The sequence below is a fragment of the Oikopleura dioica genome, chromosome PAR (genome assembly GCF_907165135.1).
Source record: "Oikopleura dioica chromosome PAR, OKI2018_I68_1.0, whole genome shotgun sequence".
NCBI classification, from domain to species: Eukaryota; Metazoa; Chordata; class Appendicularia; order Copelata; family Oikopleuridae; genus Oikopleura; species Oikopleura dioica.
Genome location: NC_137293.1, coordinates 15,208,984 through 15,226,204, shown reverse-complemented (window position 1 = coordinate 15,226,204; position 17,221 = coordinate 15,208,984). Strand labels below are relative to the sequence as shown.

The following is a 17,221-nucleotide window of genomic DNA, read 5'->3' as shown; positions in this document are numbered from 1 at the left end:
GAAATCGGAATCATGAATGCAAGTAGTCCAACACATATTCAATCTCTAATTTCTTATGTTTATTGGCCAGAATTTGAGAACAAGTCTGTTTGACAGGATTTTAGGATGTCCGAGAGACTGGTTGAATTTGGAGCTTGGTTTAATAAATAGAGTTGATGTTGCACTTGAGGGAAATTTTGCAGATTGCAGGTGTGAATGGCTAGTAGTAGGTAAGAATAAGATCTCATGTTCTCATAATCGAAAATAAAGGAAAGCATCAAATTTTAACTTGTTTTATTAACAGTAGTTTATGGAATAACATGAAATAGAACGGAAGGTAAATGTGCCAACATTAAGCGAATCTCGCAAAAATAACCCAAAGGGTATTTCATGTTGGACAGACGGCAACTTAGAAGTTGAACTCGAAGCCAGCGCCGAACTTGGGAGCAGCGGCGAGGTTGAGCGAGTTGAAGTTCGCTCCAAGGGTCATCTTAACGCCATCGCTCAGGTTCTGAAAGAAATTTGTTAGTAAGTTGGTACATTTTCGTTGTTTGGTCTTACGGAAACGTGAGCGACATCGATGGAACCAGACTGGTCGGCCTTGATGGAGAGGTCTGCGCCGGAAGCCAAGGACTTCTTGACGGCAAGGGCGAAAGAAGAGTCAGCGGAACCACAGGCAAATCCGACTCGGGTGGCAACAGCGGTATCACCGCTCTAAATAATTATTATCATTTGGCACGATAATGAGTGTCAAAGCATACCTTCTTGTAAAGGTGAAGAGTGTGGTTCTTCAAGTTGGTCTCGAAGAAAAGACCTCCACATGGGCTATAGATGTAATTGAGCGCAGTGGGGTCGGAGAGGGAGCCAGAGACACCGATGGTGTTGTTCTTCAATGCAGTGCAAGCGTGGAAGGTAGCGCCGGCTGGGTTGTCGACAGAGAGGTCGACACCAGCGACGAAGTTGGCACCAGTGATCTTCGTCTTGAGCGTGTGGCTGTAGGCAGCTAAAATATTTTGAATTAAAGAAAGAGAATGTTCTCTTTACCAGACTCAGGGACGATGTTAGTATTGAAGTCCACATTGAGCTTGTTGCCATTGCTATCAAAGGCCTTCTTGAACTCAAGCTTGACAGTCTAAAAAATCCTTAAAAATCGGCGAAGTCATAAATTATCTTTACCTTGCCGTCGTATTTCTTGGTCAAAGGAAGAGTGAAACCCTTGCCAAGTCCGAGGAGGGCATCTTCAGCTTTGAATTCAAGCTCGCTCTTGAGCTTGTCGCCGGCAACGGAGTTCTTCAAGGTGAAGATACCCGATTTAATGTCAATATCGGTCTTGCCAGCATTGAAGGGCTAAACATGGGAAGTAGAGGCATGATTATCTCTGAGTCTCTTACCTTCTTGAAAAGATCCTTGGGGGCCTTGGCAACATCGGCGAATGCAACGACCATGTTTTCAAATATTCAATCTGAATAGTATGGAGGTTAGCATCAGGGCATGGGCTTATAAGGGGCGATAATCCAGAAAGGTCACGCCTCTTTCAGAGCATGCATTTGTGTCACAGGAATAGATTAGAGTACGACGTCTGAAAGTAAGAGGAATGTACTGGATTTTGAATGATAACCTGACTCCTCTCACTGTCTACGAAAGCACATGTAAATTCTTGTATTGAACTCGATGGAAAGAGTGAATGTAATGGGACAATTTAATAAATTAATATTAATTTCGATAATAAATAATTCTTAGAGGGAGAAGTCAACACCGATGCCGATGTTGGTGATCTTTCCGTTGGTGAGGTTGAAAGAGGAACCGAATCGGGCGGCGACGGTCTCGGAGACTGGGAACTTCTGGTAGGACGAAAGAACGCCATCGCAGCCAACCTTGACCTTTCCGTTGGGAAGCTAAATTGGAGTTAGCACCGGTCGGTTACTTCAGGAATTTACCTCAGTAGCGATGGAGGCGGCCATGGAAGTGGTGTCGAAATCAACGGCGTAAGTTCGACCGTCTCGCTTGATGAGAGCGTTCAGGGCCCAGTCAGTACCCTTGGTGGTGGTTCCAGAGACCTGAGATCATTTTTAATCGAGGTCTTTCAAGCTTCTTCTAACCTGGAAGTGGGGGCAGCCAGCGAAGGCAACGGCGAACTTGGCGTCGTTGAAGGCGGGAGCGGTGATAGAGGGAACAGTTCCAGTGACACCGAACTGGTAGCCCTTCTTTTCGAAGCCGAGGCCAACGTTGATTGGCTGGATAAAGTCAGTGCCCTTGGCGGAAGTTTCCAACTTCAAGGCGGTCTGGATGCCGGAGATATCCCTGAAGATGATAAATTAGTATCTGTGGCTGAGAAAAAGAGCTTACTTGTTGAACTCAAAGGATTTCTTGAGGGAGAGCTTGGAGATATCGCAAGCAGAGGCTAAGTTGGTGCCGAGGGTCAACTTGGTCTTGGTGGCGCCAGACTTGATGGTCCACTCGGTGGAAGCATCGGTGGTAGAGCCGAGGTTGATCGTCGTTGGAAGCTTGGTGTAAGTACACTAAAGCTGTTTTAGTCCAGGAAAAAAGACTGTAACTTACGGATCCAACTTCGATCTTGTGAGTGGCGTTGACGGCATCACCAAGCTTGAAGGTGGTGGTCTGCTTGGTACCCTTGCAGCAGCCCTAAACATACAGCTGACGAAGGGTAGAAAAGATTGAAAAATTACCTGAGTCACCTTGAACTCATTTCCCTTGAAGAAGTCCTTCTTCAAAAAGTCCTTGGAGGCCTTACCGATATCAGCGGCGTGAACCATGTTGTTCGACTTTTTCTAAATAAAAACAACGATTATTCTCTGAACAGGGACATTTTAAAGGCATCTAGTGGTGATCTCTGGACAGCAATTTACAAGGAAAATCGAGAAAACCGCTGGGGCTGGCACTTTCGCTCGAAAACAAAAACTCAAGTGAACAAGTTTTGAACGGCGAAGTGAGCCCGCGGCAGTTGATGGCAGTTTCTGATTGTATCACAAAAAGAGACAGTTTCGAAAATGGTTATTGAATAAAATTTATCCAAATACTAGGTCAAGAAAATACATTCCTTCTGGTTGTTGATACAAAAGCCGCTCAATAATGCCAGAAAGATGAGGGCGCACAGGAAGCATGGGCGCAGCTCAACGAATGTGCATAATAGGCACAGCGCTAGAAGTTTCTTTAGTTTGAGACTTATTGTAAAAACAATTAATAAATAACCCAAGCAAGCTTTTTCGTGAAAAAATAGAGTAAAAAGAACGAAAATCCGGACATCTTACCTGTTGGATGCTGTTTTCGCAACTGACTAAATTTTGAAAACAACACCCATCCCAACCCATGTTCTAGAAAATCTCGAATTCTATCACGTGATCCAAAGGATCAAGCGTTGCTAGGCTCTCCAAATTGCAATAATAATCAAACTTACATCGAAAAATAGCTATTTCAAAAGATAAAATCTCGTTGTCTGGCTTTGGAACTAATAGTAGCGGTATCAAGAACAGAAGGCAGTACATTCGCTCATTTTTCGCGCATATCCCGGCTCTAAAAGGTTGATTTTAGTTAAATTTCTGAAGAAAGGGCGACGTTGAAGACATAATAAGTGGAAAGAAAAGTAGGAGAAACATGCACTGTAGTAAATATTGCACAAATGAGTTTGATAAGAAACAAATGACTTAGAATATGTTCTAGAGATGAAGTATCAGTGGAAACTTTTTCGCTACGACGATACAGTGGACTTGGGTTCGGGCGAGGAATCATTCGATGCTTGTCTGTCCGGATTAATGATAATTTCAGCGATAGGCGGCGCTTCTGGGTCTGATGAGTCTTCAATGATTGCAACAGCATGATCTCCGGACTCGGAAGGAGCTCGCTCGGCAGCTACAGCCTCTGCAGCATTCGTGATCGCAGTTTTTACCAACGCCGATTCTTCTGACAACTCTGGTTCGCCTTCAGATGATTCCGATTCGCTTTCGGACTCTGATTCACTTTCAGATTGGCTCTCAGCATCTGGTCCAGACGTACAATCTTCGGATTCAGACTCGCTTTCGGATTCGCTCTCAGACTCACTCGAGCTCACTGATTTGCTCGCTTTTCTCGCAACTGTTGTTTTGGCAGGGGCCTTCTTGATTGGCTTCGGAAGCTCTCGAAGTGATGAGGGTGACGCTTCAAGAGCGAAGTCTGGTAACGCTGAGTACATTCGCGCTTCGATTCCCAGGCTGCTAGAGAGTGTTCCACAACGGAATCGCTCGTCGACCTCCACTTTAGTCGGAACAGGCTTTGGAGCTGTCAAAATCGCCTTCGAAAATTTGGACAACTCCAATTCGCCAAAGATGAGATTCTTGAGGAAGCGCGCTCTATCTCGCAAGTCGTAGGACTGATCGTACCTGGCCAAGTTGAAAACATAAGTCGTGGCGAGCGCAACTTGCTCTGGGATTTCACTTTGGACGCTCATCTTGGCAGCGAGTGTAAGCGTGTGCATTTTGACCTCGTCGACTTCCTTGATGAAAGCTTTGGCGGCGACGCGGAGAACATCTGGAGCGACCTTTGAGATGAAATGAGCGTATTCACCAACGAGCCAGAGGATAGAACACTTGGCGTTGCTGGTTCCAACAGTTTCTCTTATATAAAGACGGGCGAGTTTTTTGATGACGGGCTCGTTTCGCTCCGGGTTGATTTGAATTAACTTTTGGATGGACACAACGGCCTCCCCAGAGACGACTTCTCTCTTGTCGTTGATTAAGGTCATCAGCTTGACGAGCGTGGTCTGAGTTAACTCAGGCACGGTAGCGATCTCGCCCAACGAGCGGACTGCTTCTGTCGCAAGTTTTTCTTTGTCCCAAAATGAGATCGTCTCCAGCTCGCGATTGACTTGATGAGCGGTGCCTGGGGAGCCAACGGCGAGTTTTGTGAGGACTTAATTGATGAATAGAGTTAATAAATATTCAGTCGAGAAACTTTTCTTACTCTTTATTTTCAAAAGCGCGATCTGCTCCGACTCTGCCCAGAAGATCGTAAAGTTCTTGAGATACGGAGAAACCAGATGAGGAGAGCTACAAGCCAGTCGATAGACGACTTCAAGCGCTAGAAACTTTGTCTCTCGGCGATCACCGCTCGCAAGATTCATCAGAGGGCCGATGGTCTTTGCAATGTCTTCGTCAGTTCCGAGCTCTTGGCAAGTTGCGACGACTTTGAGAACGACCGCTGCGTTTCTGCTCAGAAGCAACGGCTGACAGGCTGTTAAAAGAAGTTGATGGTCGAAGTCAAGTTTGCCCGCTTTAGGCGCAGTGAACTGAGTTCGCGCGTAACGAGTGAGTACTTCGAGAAACCTAAATGGCATTGTTTTATTGTCGCGTATTTACGGGTTTTCGCGAACCTGAGTTGACCCCATTCGTCAACATCGATGAGCATTTGGCAGAGTTTGCGGTAATTCTTGTGCAAGAGATCGACCCTATCTGGGCACACTCTGAGATAAGCTAGCACAGCAGATCCGGCCACCAAGGGCGCCCGATCACCAAGTAATCGTGAGATGATTTCGATCAGTTGCTCCCGCGTCGCTGGATCGATTGAGGCGAGCTTGGGGATCGCATGAGCCGCGGTTTTTCGAACGTAAGGAGACATGTCCGTTGATGCTTCGGATATTCCCTGGAGAAGGATGGGGGAAATGATGGGAAGTCGAATCGATGACATAACTCGGAGGGCACAGCCTCGAATCAACTAGAAAAGAGTAATAAATGGACTCGATCATTGGCGTTGATTCTAACCTGATTGTGATCCTTGAGACCTCGCTGAAAAGTCGAAATACTGAGAAGAGCAAGATCTTGCTGCTCCTCAGCATAGCGCTCGAGGTAGACATAGACGAGCTTCTTGAGTTCGGGCTGAGAGGAGGCGACAAGTTTGACGATATTGGGAAAGAGGGCAGACGCATTTCGGCCTAAACGCGATCAATACAAAAAGAGAAGGCGCGGATCAATATTTAAATTTTGCTTGAAAAATAAATAAAAATATCTTTCGCTGGAAATTTAAGTTTACCTTTTGCAATGTAGCCGATGACTTTTTTCATCGCATCAATTTGCTGCTGGTCTTTTCCGCTTTCCAGCGCATTTCGCAAATCGTCCAATTTCTTTCCATCTGCAAGTATCGCTCCGTCGTCAGCACTTCCGCTCGAAGATGCATCTTTCATGTCTAAAACGATGTCGATAAATTTCATGAATTTCAAATTTGATCATCGAAAAGGTGGATAAAATGGGTTTCAAAAGTAAAAAAGTGGAAAAAATAATTGAGTTTTTTCTGTCAAAGGACCAAATAAAATCACTTTTCTCTTGCAAATTAACATCCAATCAAAAACATCTCAAAATGAGCCGGTGTCAAACAAAAACGCTCAAGTAGCTCATAAAATTCAAGGCTCGATTTCGAGGCGCGAATTCCGTTCAAGCAGCCGCGCTTTTCTTCTCAAAAACAATCTCTCTCAAGAATCATCGTTAGTACTGTAACTGACTGTAAGTCCGATAGAAAAAGAAAATCCGACGAGAAGTTGACGAGAATATTGTGGAAGGTGAAGCAGCGCGCAAGATTGGACGAGTTTGGATGCGCTGCGTAGGTTAAAAATTGGCCTCGCGCGATCAGTAGTTTTCAGAATTTGAACCAGACTCAACTTGACTTTCGTAGGAGTGGCCCATCCCGTTAAAATAACATTTTTGGAGAAGAATGCATAAGAGTAACCAAAAAAACGTATTCTTCATCATAAATGATAATCTAACTAGATAAGCCACTCCTACGAAAGTATCCTAACGAATGATGAGCATTTTTCTGAGGAAACACACTCATATAGTAGTTCACTAGAACTCTTATTGAGTTTATCCTTATGTTTAATTGAGCATTTCAATACCTGTTAATTTTTAATCAATTATTAAAAGTCCAGCTCTCTCACTGGCAATTTAGCCGAAAAATTATCAGCTCTCTTAGTCTTCAATCGGACTGATTGGGTTAGAACCTGCAATTCAGGTGATCTCTCTAGCCCACGCATATCTAGAATCTCCGCCGCCGAACTTACGCGAGTGAAGCAAAATTCCATAGAACGGCATTTATCTTCTCTATTTTCTATTTCTAAAAAGGCTTTTCAGTAATTGCTTTTTATTTTGGGCATTCATTTTGGTCTTCATTATTTGACGACCAGATGACTAAGCAAAAGATTATTCCCATAAAATAACGAGGAGGGATTTATATTTATTTATTAGTATTGCATTTATTCATCTTATATCAGTGTTATTTTTAAAGAATAATGGAAAGTATTGAACAGAAGTTTGTATAATTGTTGAGTCGCTGAAGAAGAAGCATTTTGTTGGTGCATTTGTACTACCGTTGAAACTGGCAAAGCATTTTTGGGCACATTTTTTAATTTTGTTAGTTTTACATCTCCATGTAGGCATTTTCCGAATTGACGTCTAAACATACAGTTATTTCTAAGGCAAAAGGAATAGCAAACCTTCTGGGATGGAATTCATGGCAGCAGCAGTTTCATCTTCCCAATCCCACTTTTCGGAATCGCCTTCTTTAGCTCTCGAAGATCGTGAACTCTTGCCAGAGCGCTTCGACTTCTTCTCTGCCGAACGCTCAGCCTTCGCATCTTGCTTTTCAATCACGCGTTCTCGCGATTCAAGAGTACGTTTTCGCATTGCTAGAAAAAAACATGGTCAATGAAGACTTCTCATCAGCCGTTACCTTTGGTCATGTCGGCCATAGTTCGCTCACGCTTCCTGGCTTTCATTTCTGCGGATTCAGGGGCAGTTTTATTCTTTTTATGCTTGAGAAGACCAGTCTTTGGTTTCTCCACTCCTCCATCATCACCTTGAATTAGCAATTAAAAGATGTCAATGGTAAAGCTAAAATTACCGATAATAGCAACTTCAGTTCCTCCAAAAGCAACCCCCTTCTTTACAGATTTCTTTTTCTTCGCTTTCTTTTCGGCGATCTCTTCTGGGGTCAATTCTTTCTTGAGATCTTCGTTGATCTTCGTCTTCTTTCTGAAGTCACTACCGCGCTTTTCATCGCGCTTCTGCTGGAGGAATCGAGGCTTGACGACGTAGTCGATCTTCTCCTCGCCCATGAGAGTTTTGATGATGTTGTTGTCAACTACAGTACACCGTTAAATCGTCATCAAAGATTTTTCTTACCTTTATCTTTAGCATCGCCATCCTTCGCCTTTGGCCTCGCTGTTGTCTTATCAGTTCTATGCTGGGACAAGATTGTAAGTGTCAACACTTCTGCTCCCTTGATCTTTGCGACGACATCGTCAAATGAAAGCTCATTGATGGGATCCCGGTCGATTTCGAGAACTCTATCTCCGACGTTGATGCCTTCTTTAGCAGCCGCGCCATCCTCAGCAATCATTTTGATGTAATATCCTTCGTTGATTTCGTCGTGATTGATACTGAAGCCGAAAGACCCGTTTTCTTTTTGAACGTGAACCATTCGCTCAACAGTAGCTTTGGAAGGTTTTAAGATGCAATAAAATTTTTTACTGTAATACTCTTGTAGAAATTCAGATTAATTCCGGAGCGTTTTAAACCTTTCCTGTACCAGCCGTTTTTGATTTGACTGACTGAACGTTGAGGCTGACCATATTTCCAGATTCTTTCACGAGCTGTACAACAGCCTCGTGATCATCCAACTCTACATTATGATGGCTAACTTCCAGCAGCCGGTCACCTCCTCTGAGACCAGCTTTATAAGCAGGACTGCCAATGGTGACGTCTTCGATGTAATGTCCGTTCTCATCGAACCAAAGGACGAAACCGAGCTCTTCCGCATCTGTTTTTACGATCTCTACGTCGCGTGCTTGCTCTTCGTCTGCCATATCTTCGTACTCGATTTCAAGCTTGAGTTCGTCTCCTTCAACCTTTTTGAAAATCTCCATCATTTCTTCGTATGGAAGGGAGCCGACTTCTGTATCGTTAATTTGAAGAACTTTGTCGCCATCTCTCAAGCCAGCATAATCAGCAGGTCCTCCCTTTTCAACCCAATGAACAACATGTCCGTTGCTCTTGTCACCCTCTTCATCTTCGTTACCCATGAAAGAGAACTGATTCGCAATGTGGAAGCCCCAACTTTCATCGCCAATTTTCTCATTTTTGACAACGTAAATTTCGGCTTTTTGTAAACAACATTGACCTTTTTGCCATCTTTGTCAACTGCTTGGCGCTTGTTTCGGAGCCCGACCCAGTCCTTGTATCCGGAAAAACCGAGTTCTGCTTTCATTTTGTCGAGCGAAATCCTGTTCTTCTTCATCAGACCAAACGTCTTTGAGTCCACGGCGAGAAGTGTTACCATATTATGACAGGCTTTGATTCGATAAAAGACGTCTTCTACGTTTTCTTTTTCGATGTTGACAGAGTTGATTTCAATAATTCGATCGCCAGTTCTCAGACCAGCTTTGTCAGCAGGCGATTTGGCAGTAACGCTTTCAACAAAATGGCCATCAGTATCGTGCCACATGCAGAAACCATAACCTCCCTTGCCCTTCATGATTTTGAAGATGTAAGGACGGTTCTTTAGTCTGGCATCATCAGATCGCTCATCGATTACAGTCAGAGTAAAGTCATTCCTCGCGCTGACAATTGTTTCGACAACCTTTTCGTGGGACCATTTTTCGGCATTTATTCCATCAATCTTGAGAATTCTGTCTCCATCGCGAAGACCAGCTCGGTCAGCTGGACCGTTTCGCTCGATTCGTCGGATAATGTTTCCATCTCGATCACGGTCAATGGCCAAGAAGAATCCGAGCTCTTCATAATCACTCTTTTGAATGTGGCAAACTCTTGGAGCCCCTAGCTTTTGTGCGATTCTTCTAGAGCTGGCGATAGTACTATCAGACAAGTAACTTTGAGTGTCTGCATTTGAAAGGGAGTAGGTGTCACCACCATGGACAGTACTTTGATCTTCATCAGTGTAGTCAGTTTCGGTATCAGACGACTCAAAATCAGTCGGCAAGAAGAGTGGCTGATCAGGGATCGACTGGGAGTCCCAGTCGTTCTCTTCAATTCCTTGAGTTTTAAACTCAACAATAGACTTGTAATGCGCGTTCGCCGTAGTATCAGTGACCAGCATAATACACTGCGATGATGAAAAATTCTCAAGTCGTTGATAGATTTCTTCGAATTCAATACCTTCAGTGGTGTGACCATTCAACTGAATGATACGGTCACCAACTTGCAGATTGGCCTCGCTTGCTGGTCCATTCGGAAACACTTGGTCGATATAATGCCCATCCTTTTCTTCGTCCAATCTTATTTTGAACCCAAGTCCTTCAAATCCGTTCGCTTGACCTCGTGTGACTCGAATAAGTCTTGGTTTGTTCCTTGTGAATTTTTTGTCGTAATCTTCATCGACGACAATGAAATGGGCAAGATTTCTTCCGGCCTTGATTGTGGCGAGAAGACGCTTGTGAGTTTCGTACTCCACATTGAGACCGTTGATTTCAATAATTCTGTCACCGATTCTCAGACCTGCTCGATCAGCTGGTCCTCCAGGATCCACCCATCGAATGACTTGGCCAATTCGGTTGTTATCAATAACAACGTAGAGACCGTAATCTTCCTGTGGCACCTTTGTCAATCTGCAGTACCTTGGTCGGATTTGGGCTGCTTCCGTATTTTTTCGCCGCTGCTTGGTTATCCCTGGTCTTCCATCAAAATAGTTTTCCGCCAGACTAGCTGTCACTGTAACGGCCTTTTTTCGGAAGTAGCCATCTGTTCTTGGATCGACTAAAACGAGGGCGACTTCGTCTCCGGAGTCCCGAATCTTGCTAATGACTTCTGATGGCTTGAGAGTCTCAATATTTTCATGGTTGACTTCTACGATACGATCGCCTATCTTGAGCCCGGCTTTGGCGGCTGCTCCACGTGGCGCAACTTCTTGGATCAAAATGCCTTTTCGATCTTCCAAATAAAGCAAATGAAATCCAAGACCAAAATTGCCCGATTTCTTTAGCGTGCAATATTTTGGGAAGTAATCAACTTCTTCAGCCGTTACACCAGCGACGTTTCTGAGATTAACAGCAACTTTGTATTCTTTGTAAACCATATCAGCCGCTTCTTCAACAACCAGGATTTTCAATTCGTTGCCAATTGCTTTCATGTGATTTTTTATTTCGCCGATAGACACATTTTGAGCGATAACCCCGCCGATTTCGATGACTCGCGAACCAAGTGTTAATCCCGAGTAGTGCGTGTTTGATTTCTCATTGATTCCTCGAACCACGTGACCTCTGCGTTCTTCGTCGTATTCCATGTCAAGTCCGAATGTGTCGATTGAGCGTTTTAGAATCCTGTAAAGTTTTGGTTTAGGGAGCTCAATGGGAGCATTTCTATCATGGTCATCAAGCTCCGAGTCGAGTTCGGAATCTTCTTGTGCTAAATCGTCGTGTTTTACCAAAAATAAAAGCAGGATTATTCCAGAAATAATTCCAATAAGCTGTAATCCGCATAAAGAAGGAAGAACGTAGTACGGAACATTTTGATATTCTCCAATCAGATCAGAAAGAGCTTCGATGCATCCTTGCTCAAAGTCGGTCGTTATAATTACGCCCACTTCATTCTTTGACTTCCAGGAACAACTCGCTGGAACAGCAAAGCCAAGGTTCATGAAATCTTCTTTTGAGTTCAATCCACAGCATTTCAAGTAAATTTGAAATGACTCGACGATATCACGATTATTAGCTTCACTTTCCGTACCGAAAAGATGAAAGACAGATTCGTACCAGTCGGCAAAGTGGTCTTTGAAACTCTCGCGAAAACTTGCCCAGACTAGAACAACGATGACTTCCACCATGGCTGCGGTTGAAGTTGCGCAGAGATAGGCTTTGCGAGATTTTACATAAGATAAGAAAAGTCAAGGTAGATCGAGAACTTCGATAAGAGTGCATCCGGTATCCTGCTGATATCCCGCTGAGAAGAGCCAAATTTGGTTCCCTCGGTGTTCCCTGGGTATTTAGAGATCGTTCACCATAATTAAAAATTTATGAGTTTACTTTTTACAAAATTAAAAATCCCTTCCTATGAGTAAAATCTTATTCTTCATATTAGCACCACAAGTTCCAATCAGAGCAATAACCAAGAACAAAACACCAACCGCCAACATCGCCAAAAGAATGATATTCAGCGTGTTGAAGTTGGATAAAAGTTGCACAAAATCATTTGAAAATCGAAGCCAAATAGAAACTCCGAGCATTCCACATCCAGCAAACCAGAAGACGATGTTTGTTATAACAAGAATTGTCCGTAAAGATCGGGCGATTCTCTTTGTTTTCTGGCGTCGGATTTCCGTGTAGTTGTAAGGAATAATCGGCCCTTATAAAAGCTTCTATTTATTACTAAAATAAGTAATGATTTTACCTTGATCATCGTTTGTCTGTTGGTCATCTGGAATGCTCTTAAAATCATCGGCCATAATTTCACTGGCTCAGTTCTACTGAGTACGAGAAACACTTCAATTACAATGGAAAAATCTCATCTAACTTTTGCATAGTTGATTTGAAGGATTCTCGTGCAGTGTATGCGAATTCAGCTGCTTGTGGCTTTGGTGGAGAAAAAAGTGAGTGGACTCGGCCGCGGGCTATCCTGACTGCACCACCAAGTATTTATTGCTCATTATTTCCAAGGGCAGATTTGAATATTCCACTGATAGAATCTTACTGACGTCATTAATAAACTTTGACAGTAAAAACAATACCGGATTTCATAACAAGTTTGGCCAGCAAACAGATCCCAGCAAGACTAATTGAAGCATTATCCGGTCGCGATTCTTTCTGATTGAACAAGGGTGTCAAGAATCGTATCAGTTTCTGTTTGACTTGATCGAGGCACATCTCTGATCCTGCATCTCTTTTGCAATAAAAATGACCGAAAACTAATAACGAACCAATAAATGATAGATCAGGTTATGATTTTTCCGGTTATGAATTTCGTTTCACACCTCACGTGAGCAGATTCAGTAACTGATACCCAATCAATATGCATAAGGTTTGATGAATAGCCACTATGAATCATTTGGAATGGATGAGTCATTTGTATGCACGGTTGTTATTCGCTCCATGCAGCTAGGTTCATGAGAAAGGGAAAGTCAGAAGGGAAAATGGGGGAGCCAGTGCGCTCAACCTTGCCCACTATCGCATTTATCGATTCTCAGACTACTCATTCAAGGACTCAGGTACGAACTATTTTTAGAATTTTAGAATATTTTGCAATAGAAAAATCGAGAAGGTAAGCAAATTTGATCGAATTTTCGTCGAGGCATAATTTTAAAATTTCGAAATCAGAGATGAATAATCACGCCCACACTAGTTATTTTAAAATCAGCGCCATCGGAAATCAAAGGATGGCGCTCGCGAGCACCCATTCTACTATAAAAGCAGCCGCTCCAGCTCGACAGAATCATTACCACATAATCTGTCATAAACGGAAATAGTTTTTGATAAGAGAACTTCAGAGATGCCAAAAGCGAGGAAAACCGGGAACAAATGTGTGACGAAGATGCTTCGTAAAGCAGTCACAGAACCACCGAAAGACAATGCTCCGCTAAAACCAACATACGACCGAGCACCCATTGTCAAGAAGGAGCCAGTCATTGATCTGACCGTCGACGATTCTCCAGGACCTTCTCGCTCAACAACCCCCATCCCAAGAGAGCAATCAACAACTTCCACCCTGAATGGAGTTCTTAATGACGTCTCTTTCGCAACTGGCGCTAGGAGACTCTATGGAATGGTAAGTTTGTCTACCAAAGCAAGCTTTTTATTTTTTTTTCAAGGCTCAAGCTCTTCTCCAAGAAGACGCCGAAACAACTCCAGCAGCTAAAAAGGTAATAATTTGTGTCAATAAACCGAATGTTACGATTGTTCTCAGGCTACAAAATCTTCAAAGACAGACAAGAAAACTGATGAGACAAGACGGACGTCCGCTTCTCCAAAACCTGCTTCTGTGTTACCGAAGCCAAAATTGACGGTAAGTCGACTATTCATCCAGTAAAGATAACGAATAATTCAGAAGAATAAGACATCTCGAGAGAAGGAAGAAAAGACGGTCAAATTCGCTGGGAACGAAACTCCGGTAGCCGAAAGGAATGCATCAATCAATGAGCCTTCAACATCAGCGGCTACTCCTATTTTTAACACCTCGGACGCGCCACGCTCCGCCAAACGACCAAAATCCGCGAAGCGTAATTCGATAAAAGCCGTCCGAATGCAAGCAGAACCTCAACCCGTCGAGGTCATCAATCCTAGAGCAAAGGATCGCCGAACTCAGCAGAAGAAACGCGCCGCCGAAGATGATCAGAAGCCTTCAAAAAAGAAGCAAAAGACTGGAAAGACTACCACCAAGGGCTTCATGAATGATCCTTCTATCCTCTCGAAGCGAAGAAGAAATGAAAAAGCTGCCAAGGCGATTCAGGAAGAGGAAGCGTCTACTTCAGATCAAAGCTACAACGACCCCGATAGAGAATGGGAGGTCGAGGTGAGATAATCTTATCGCTAATTTTGTTATTATAACAATTAACGCCAATTAAACAAGTATACGATAACGAACTTTTTTTAGCACGTCGGTGGCCTCTGCCTCGAATGGGAGAAAACCAAGAGCCGAAGAAGGGTTGGTGAAAGAGTGGTGATCAAAGAGAAGTGGGTCCTGAAGCCCGAATCTGAGCTGCGAATTTGGATCAAATGGAAAGACCCTTTCCGCGACAACGGTTCCCTCTGGTCGGCTGAAGTTCAAGGTAATTCAGATTTGCCCATTTCCCGTTTTCAATCGATTCTAGGTAATCTTGTTGGCGTTGACCGGGAGCTGATCGAAAGGAGCTTGAGGCGGAAGAAGTGCTTTCCAATGCCAAATAAGGACGACGGACTGCCTGACTGGGAAGATCGATACGCCGAAGCCTTCCTCAGCGGCTACACCCCCTGGACTGCTCCGAAAACTCTCTGCAAAGCCGATGACTCTGCCGAGGTCCAGTTCATTCCAGCACAAGCCTAGCTTATCCACACGGAGACTCGTTTCCTCACTTGCTTACTCACATGTACGATTATTTAATAACCGATTATAGACGCTACTCTTTGTACTTCAAAAAGACACCTTCATGCCTTCTGCCATCTTTTTCAAACACCACTATTGATAAATAAATAAAAAACAACAGAAAAAGATACGAAACAAACATTTGTGGAAAGCAAAAACTTCTCACAAAAAGAACTTTTGAACGGACGTCTATTTATTGATGCAAGAAATAATATCCTATATAAGCAATAATTCAGAAATAGTTTTGTTTAGTATACGGTATTGCACAATATTTGCACGAGTTATGACGATTTTGGAACTCGCAGCAGTAGTTTCTTTTTCTAAAAATTTTCTAACCAGCCCAAAATAGCACAGGGTAGAGATGACATGACAGAGTTGGTTTTCGTTGGTTAATCGATGAGCTTCTTCGATTGGAAGAACTTTCGAAGGTAAAGAACTTGCCAGGTTGCGAGGCCGATGAGGCAGCACATGGAAAAGATGGAAAAGTAGAGGACTCGTGAGTTCGTAGATTCGTTGGTGTCTCGCATTTGCTCTTCCCGGGTCTTCATGTACTGGAAATCTGAAGACGAAAACGGTAATCAACATTGATTTTCACGCAGCCCATATGTCAAAAAGGAGCTTGGGCTGAAATCTTACCGTTGACAATAGACTCGGACAGATCCTCAAGTCTTCTCAGCTCGACCTCGAGTGGCTTCAATTTCTCAGTCTTCGCCTAGACAATTCCGTAAAATCAGTAATTAAACGGAACCGCCGGAATTACCTGTTCATCGTAGCTTTTTGCTTCAACGCCTTTCTTGATCACAAGCTTGATTTCGTGCGATTTGGGATCTAAAAAATGTCGATAATGATGCATGAACGATCGTATTTTTACCATTAGAGAAGCCGCCTAGTCGAACAGAAGTGAAGCAGACTTCGAAAAGATCTTGATCGTCGGTAGTGAAGGCGAATTTGCCATTTTCGGCGTTTTCTTTTTGGTAGAGAATGTGGTCTTTCGAATCAGTAACTTTCAGGTCGACCTGAAAATCGAATAAATAAATGGGGAGGCGTTCGAATTAGCGATAACTAACCCTGTGGCCGGGGGATTCTTTCGCCTCAAATTCACCAGTAACGACGACGTCCTTGTGAATCTCTTCCTTGATACACTTTTTGTGGCCAGGAGGCATGTGGAAATACATTCCCATCGAAAGAGGGAACAACAACGATAACAATTTCATCTTCTACGAAATAAACTATCAGCGAGACGCTCCAAATCGTGAAATTAAGAATTGTTCAAGGAATTGAAATTTCAAAGAGAATCAAACAGAAGAAAATGGAAGAGATTGGAAGGAAAATCATTCAACATGTGTCAACTCGAAGAAATCGGTGGGATCATCTTCGAAGTGAGTTTCAACGTGCTCTTGAAACTCTTGAACAGATAGGTTTGGGAAGTAGTAAGAGCACACGGGGCATTTTCGCTCGGTGATATCTTCTTTTTGCACTTGGCCTTGCGACAGTTTCGAAGAAGGTACGCGATTGGGAGGACGGAAGTTTCGGGGCGAGTTTTCGTTGGATCCGCTGGACCCGTTCTGAAATTGATTTTTTGATGGTACTTTTGAAAGATCTCAGTACATTGTGCAGATATTTGGTTTCGACATAGACTCCTCCGTCATTTCGCTTTTTAATTGAGTATTTCTTCACTGAGTTCTCACGCATTACTGAGGATGGAGGAGGTGGGGCGGGATGCGACTTTGTTGATGTTTCATACATCTTCGGCTTTTGTGTACTTTGAGAATTGATCTTCTTCTTGGGGGATATCTTGATGTCTTCTGGCTTCTTCATTGGGCGCAGTTTGGGGGCACCAATGTCAACCACGCGGCAGTTTTCGGATTTTTCCTGCAAAAAGGATCATGAGTGGGAATAGATGGATGGAGTGAAAGAAACCTTGATGAGAGAAATTTCATTCTTCGATAGATTAGGACTTGAGTTGTTCAGGGAAGTATTCAGCGATAGGTTTTCGACAATTTGTTTGAGCTCGCGCTCTTGCTCTTGAAGTTTCTCGCGGATTTGCGTCAGCTCTTGGGGCAGCGAGAGGAGGAATACTTTGCTCGCTTCAAGTGAGGTCGACATTTTTCTTTTATTTTGAACAAACCTCTTCTTGAATAGCGCTTTTTTTCTCTCAACACTCTAAAAGAAGAAAACAATAGACAAAACATCCTTTCTGA

General features: G+C 43.4%; 7 protein-coding genes across 7 annotated transcripts; 1 reads left to right on the top strand and 6 right to left on the bottom strand.

Moving 5' to 3' along the window:
• Nucleotides 1-49: 49 nt before the first annotated feature.
• On the bottom strand, nucleotides 50-1,509 carry LOC145705717 (non-selective voltage-gated ion channel VDAC3-like). The gene is made up of 6 exons (XM_081783199.1): nucleotides 1,371-1,509; nucleotides 1,156-1,326; nucleotides 1,024-1,111; nucleotides 741-982; nucleotides 541-693; nucleotides 50-490 (listed from the first exon to the last, which is right to left on the bottom strand). The coding sequence occupies exons 1-6, from the start codon at nucleotides 1,422-1,424 to the stop codon at nucleotides 389-391; spliced, it is 810 nt and encodes a 269-aa protein (XP_081639325.1). The 5' UTR covers nucleotides 1,425-1,509; the 3' UTR covers nucleotides 50-388.
• A 114-nt stretch (nucleotides 1,510-1,623) lies between these two features.
• LOC145705716 (uncharacterized) lies at nucleotides 1,624-2,810 on the bottom strand. Its single transcript, XM_081783198.1, has 6 exons — nucleotides 2,667-2,810; nucleotides 2,539-2,622; nucleotides 2,326-2,498; nucleotides 2,079-2,280; nucleotides 1,917-2,036; nucleotides 1,624-1,874 (listed from the first exon to the last, which is right to left on the bottom strand). The coding sequence occupies exons 1-6, from the start codon at nucleotides 2,751-2,753 to the stop codon at nucleotides 1,716-1,718; spliced, it is 825 nt and encodes a 274-aa protein (XP_081639324.1). The 5' UTR covers nucleotides 2,754-2,810; the 3' UTR covers nucleotides 1,624-1,715.
• On the bottom strand, nucleotides 2,802-6,150 carry LOC145705715 (AP-3 complex subunit beta-1-like). The gene is made up of 6 exons (XM_081783197.1): nucleotides 5,998-6,150; nucleotides 5,730-5,899; nucleotides 5,342-5,682; nucleotides 4,933-5,294; nucleotides 3,395-4,881; nucleotides 2,802-3,138 (listed from the first exon to the last, which is right to left on the bottom strand). The coding sequence occupies exons 1-5, from the start codon at nucleotides 6,146-6,148 to the stop codon at nucleotides 3,686-3,688; spliced, it is 2,220 nt and encodes a 739-aa protein (XP_081639323.1). The 5' UTR covers nucleotides 6,149-6,150; the 3' UTR covers nucleotides 2,802-3,138; nucleotides 3,395-3,685.
• A 1,063-nt stretch (nucleotides 6,151-7,213) lies between these two features.
• On the bottom strand, nucleotides 7,214-9,168 carry LOC145705152 (Na(+)/H(+) exchange regulatory cofactor NHE-RF3-like). Its single transcript, XM_081782608.1, has 6 exons — nucleotides 8,548-9,168; nucleotides 8,139-8,459; nucleotides 7,858-8,097; nucleotides 7,687-7,812; nucleotides 7,451-7,642; nucleotides 7,214-7,409 (listed from the first exon to the last, which is right to left on the bottom strand). Exons 1-6 carry the CDS (start codon nucleotides 9,035-9,037, stop codon nucleotides 7,375-7,377), a joined length of 1,404 nt encoding a protein of 467 aa, XP_081638734.1. The 5' UTR covers nucleotides 9,038-9,168; the 3' UTR covers nucleotides 7,214-7,374.
• A 4,228-nt stretch (nucleotides 9,169-13,396) lies between these two features.
• On the top strand, nucleotides 13,397-15,580 carry LOC145705154 (uncharacterized). Its single transcript, XM_081782610.1, has 6 exons — nucleotides 13,397-13,727; nucleotides 13,771-13,821; nucleotides 13,866-13,964; nucleotides 14,007-14,471; nucleotides 14,553-14,727; nucleotides 14,770-15,580. Exons 1-6 carry the CDS (start codon nucleotides 13,452-13,454, stop codon nucleotides 14,979-14,981), a joined length of 1,278 nt encoding a protein of 425 aa, XP_081638736.1. The 5' UTR covers nucleotides 13,397-13,451; the 3' UTR covers nucleotides 14,982-15,580.
• Nucleotides 15,196-16,265, bottom strand: LOC145705164 (transmembrane emp24 domain-containing protein 10-like). The gene is made up of 5 exons (XM_081782620.1): nucleotides 16,088-16,265; nucleotides 15,892-16,036; nucleotides 15,781-15,848; nucleotides 15,657-15,732; nucleotides 15,196-15,579 (listed from the first exon to the last, which is right to left on the bottom strand). Exons 1-5 carry the CDS (start codon nucleotides 16,232-16,234, stop codon nucleotides 15,410-15,412), a joined length of 606 nt encoding a protein of 201 aa, XP_081638746.1. The 5' UTR covers nucleotides 16,235-16,265; the 3' UTR covers nucleotides 15,196-15,409.
• Nucleotides 16,265-17,194, bottom strand: LOC145705161 (uncharacterized). The gene is made up of 3 exons (XM_081782617.1): nucleotides 16,941-17,194; nucleotides 16,629-16,892; nucleotides 16,265-16,585 (listed from the first exon to the last, which is right to left on the bottom strand). Exons 1-3 carry the CDS (start codon nucleotides 17,124-17,126, stop codon nucleotides 16,352-16,354), a joined length of 684 nt encoding a protein of 227 aa, XP_081638743.1. The 5' UTR covers nucleotides 17,127-17,194; the 3' UTR covers nucleotides 16,265-16,351.
• Nucleotides 17,195-17,221: the final 27 nt, after the last annotated feature.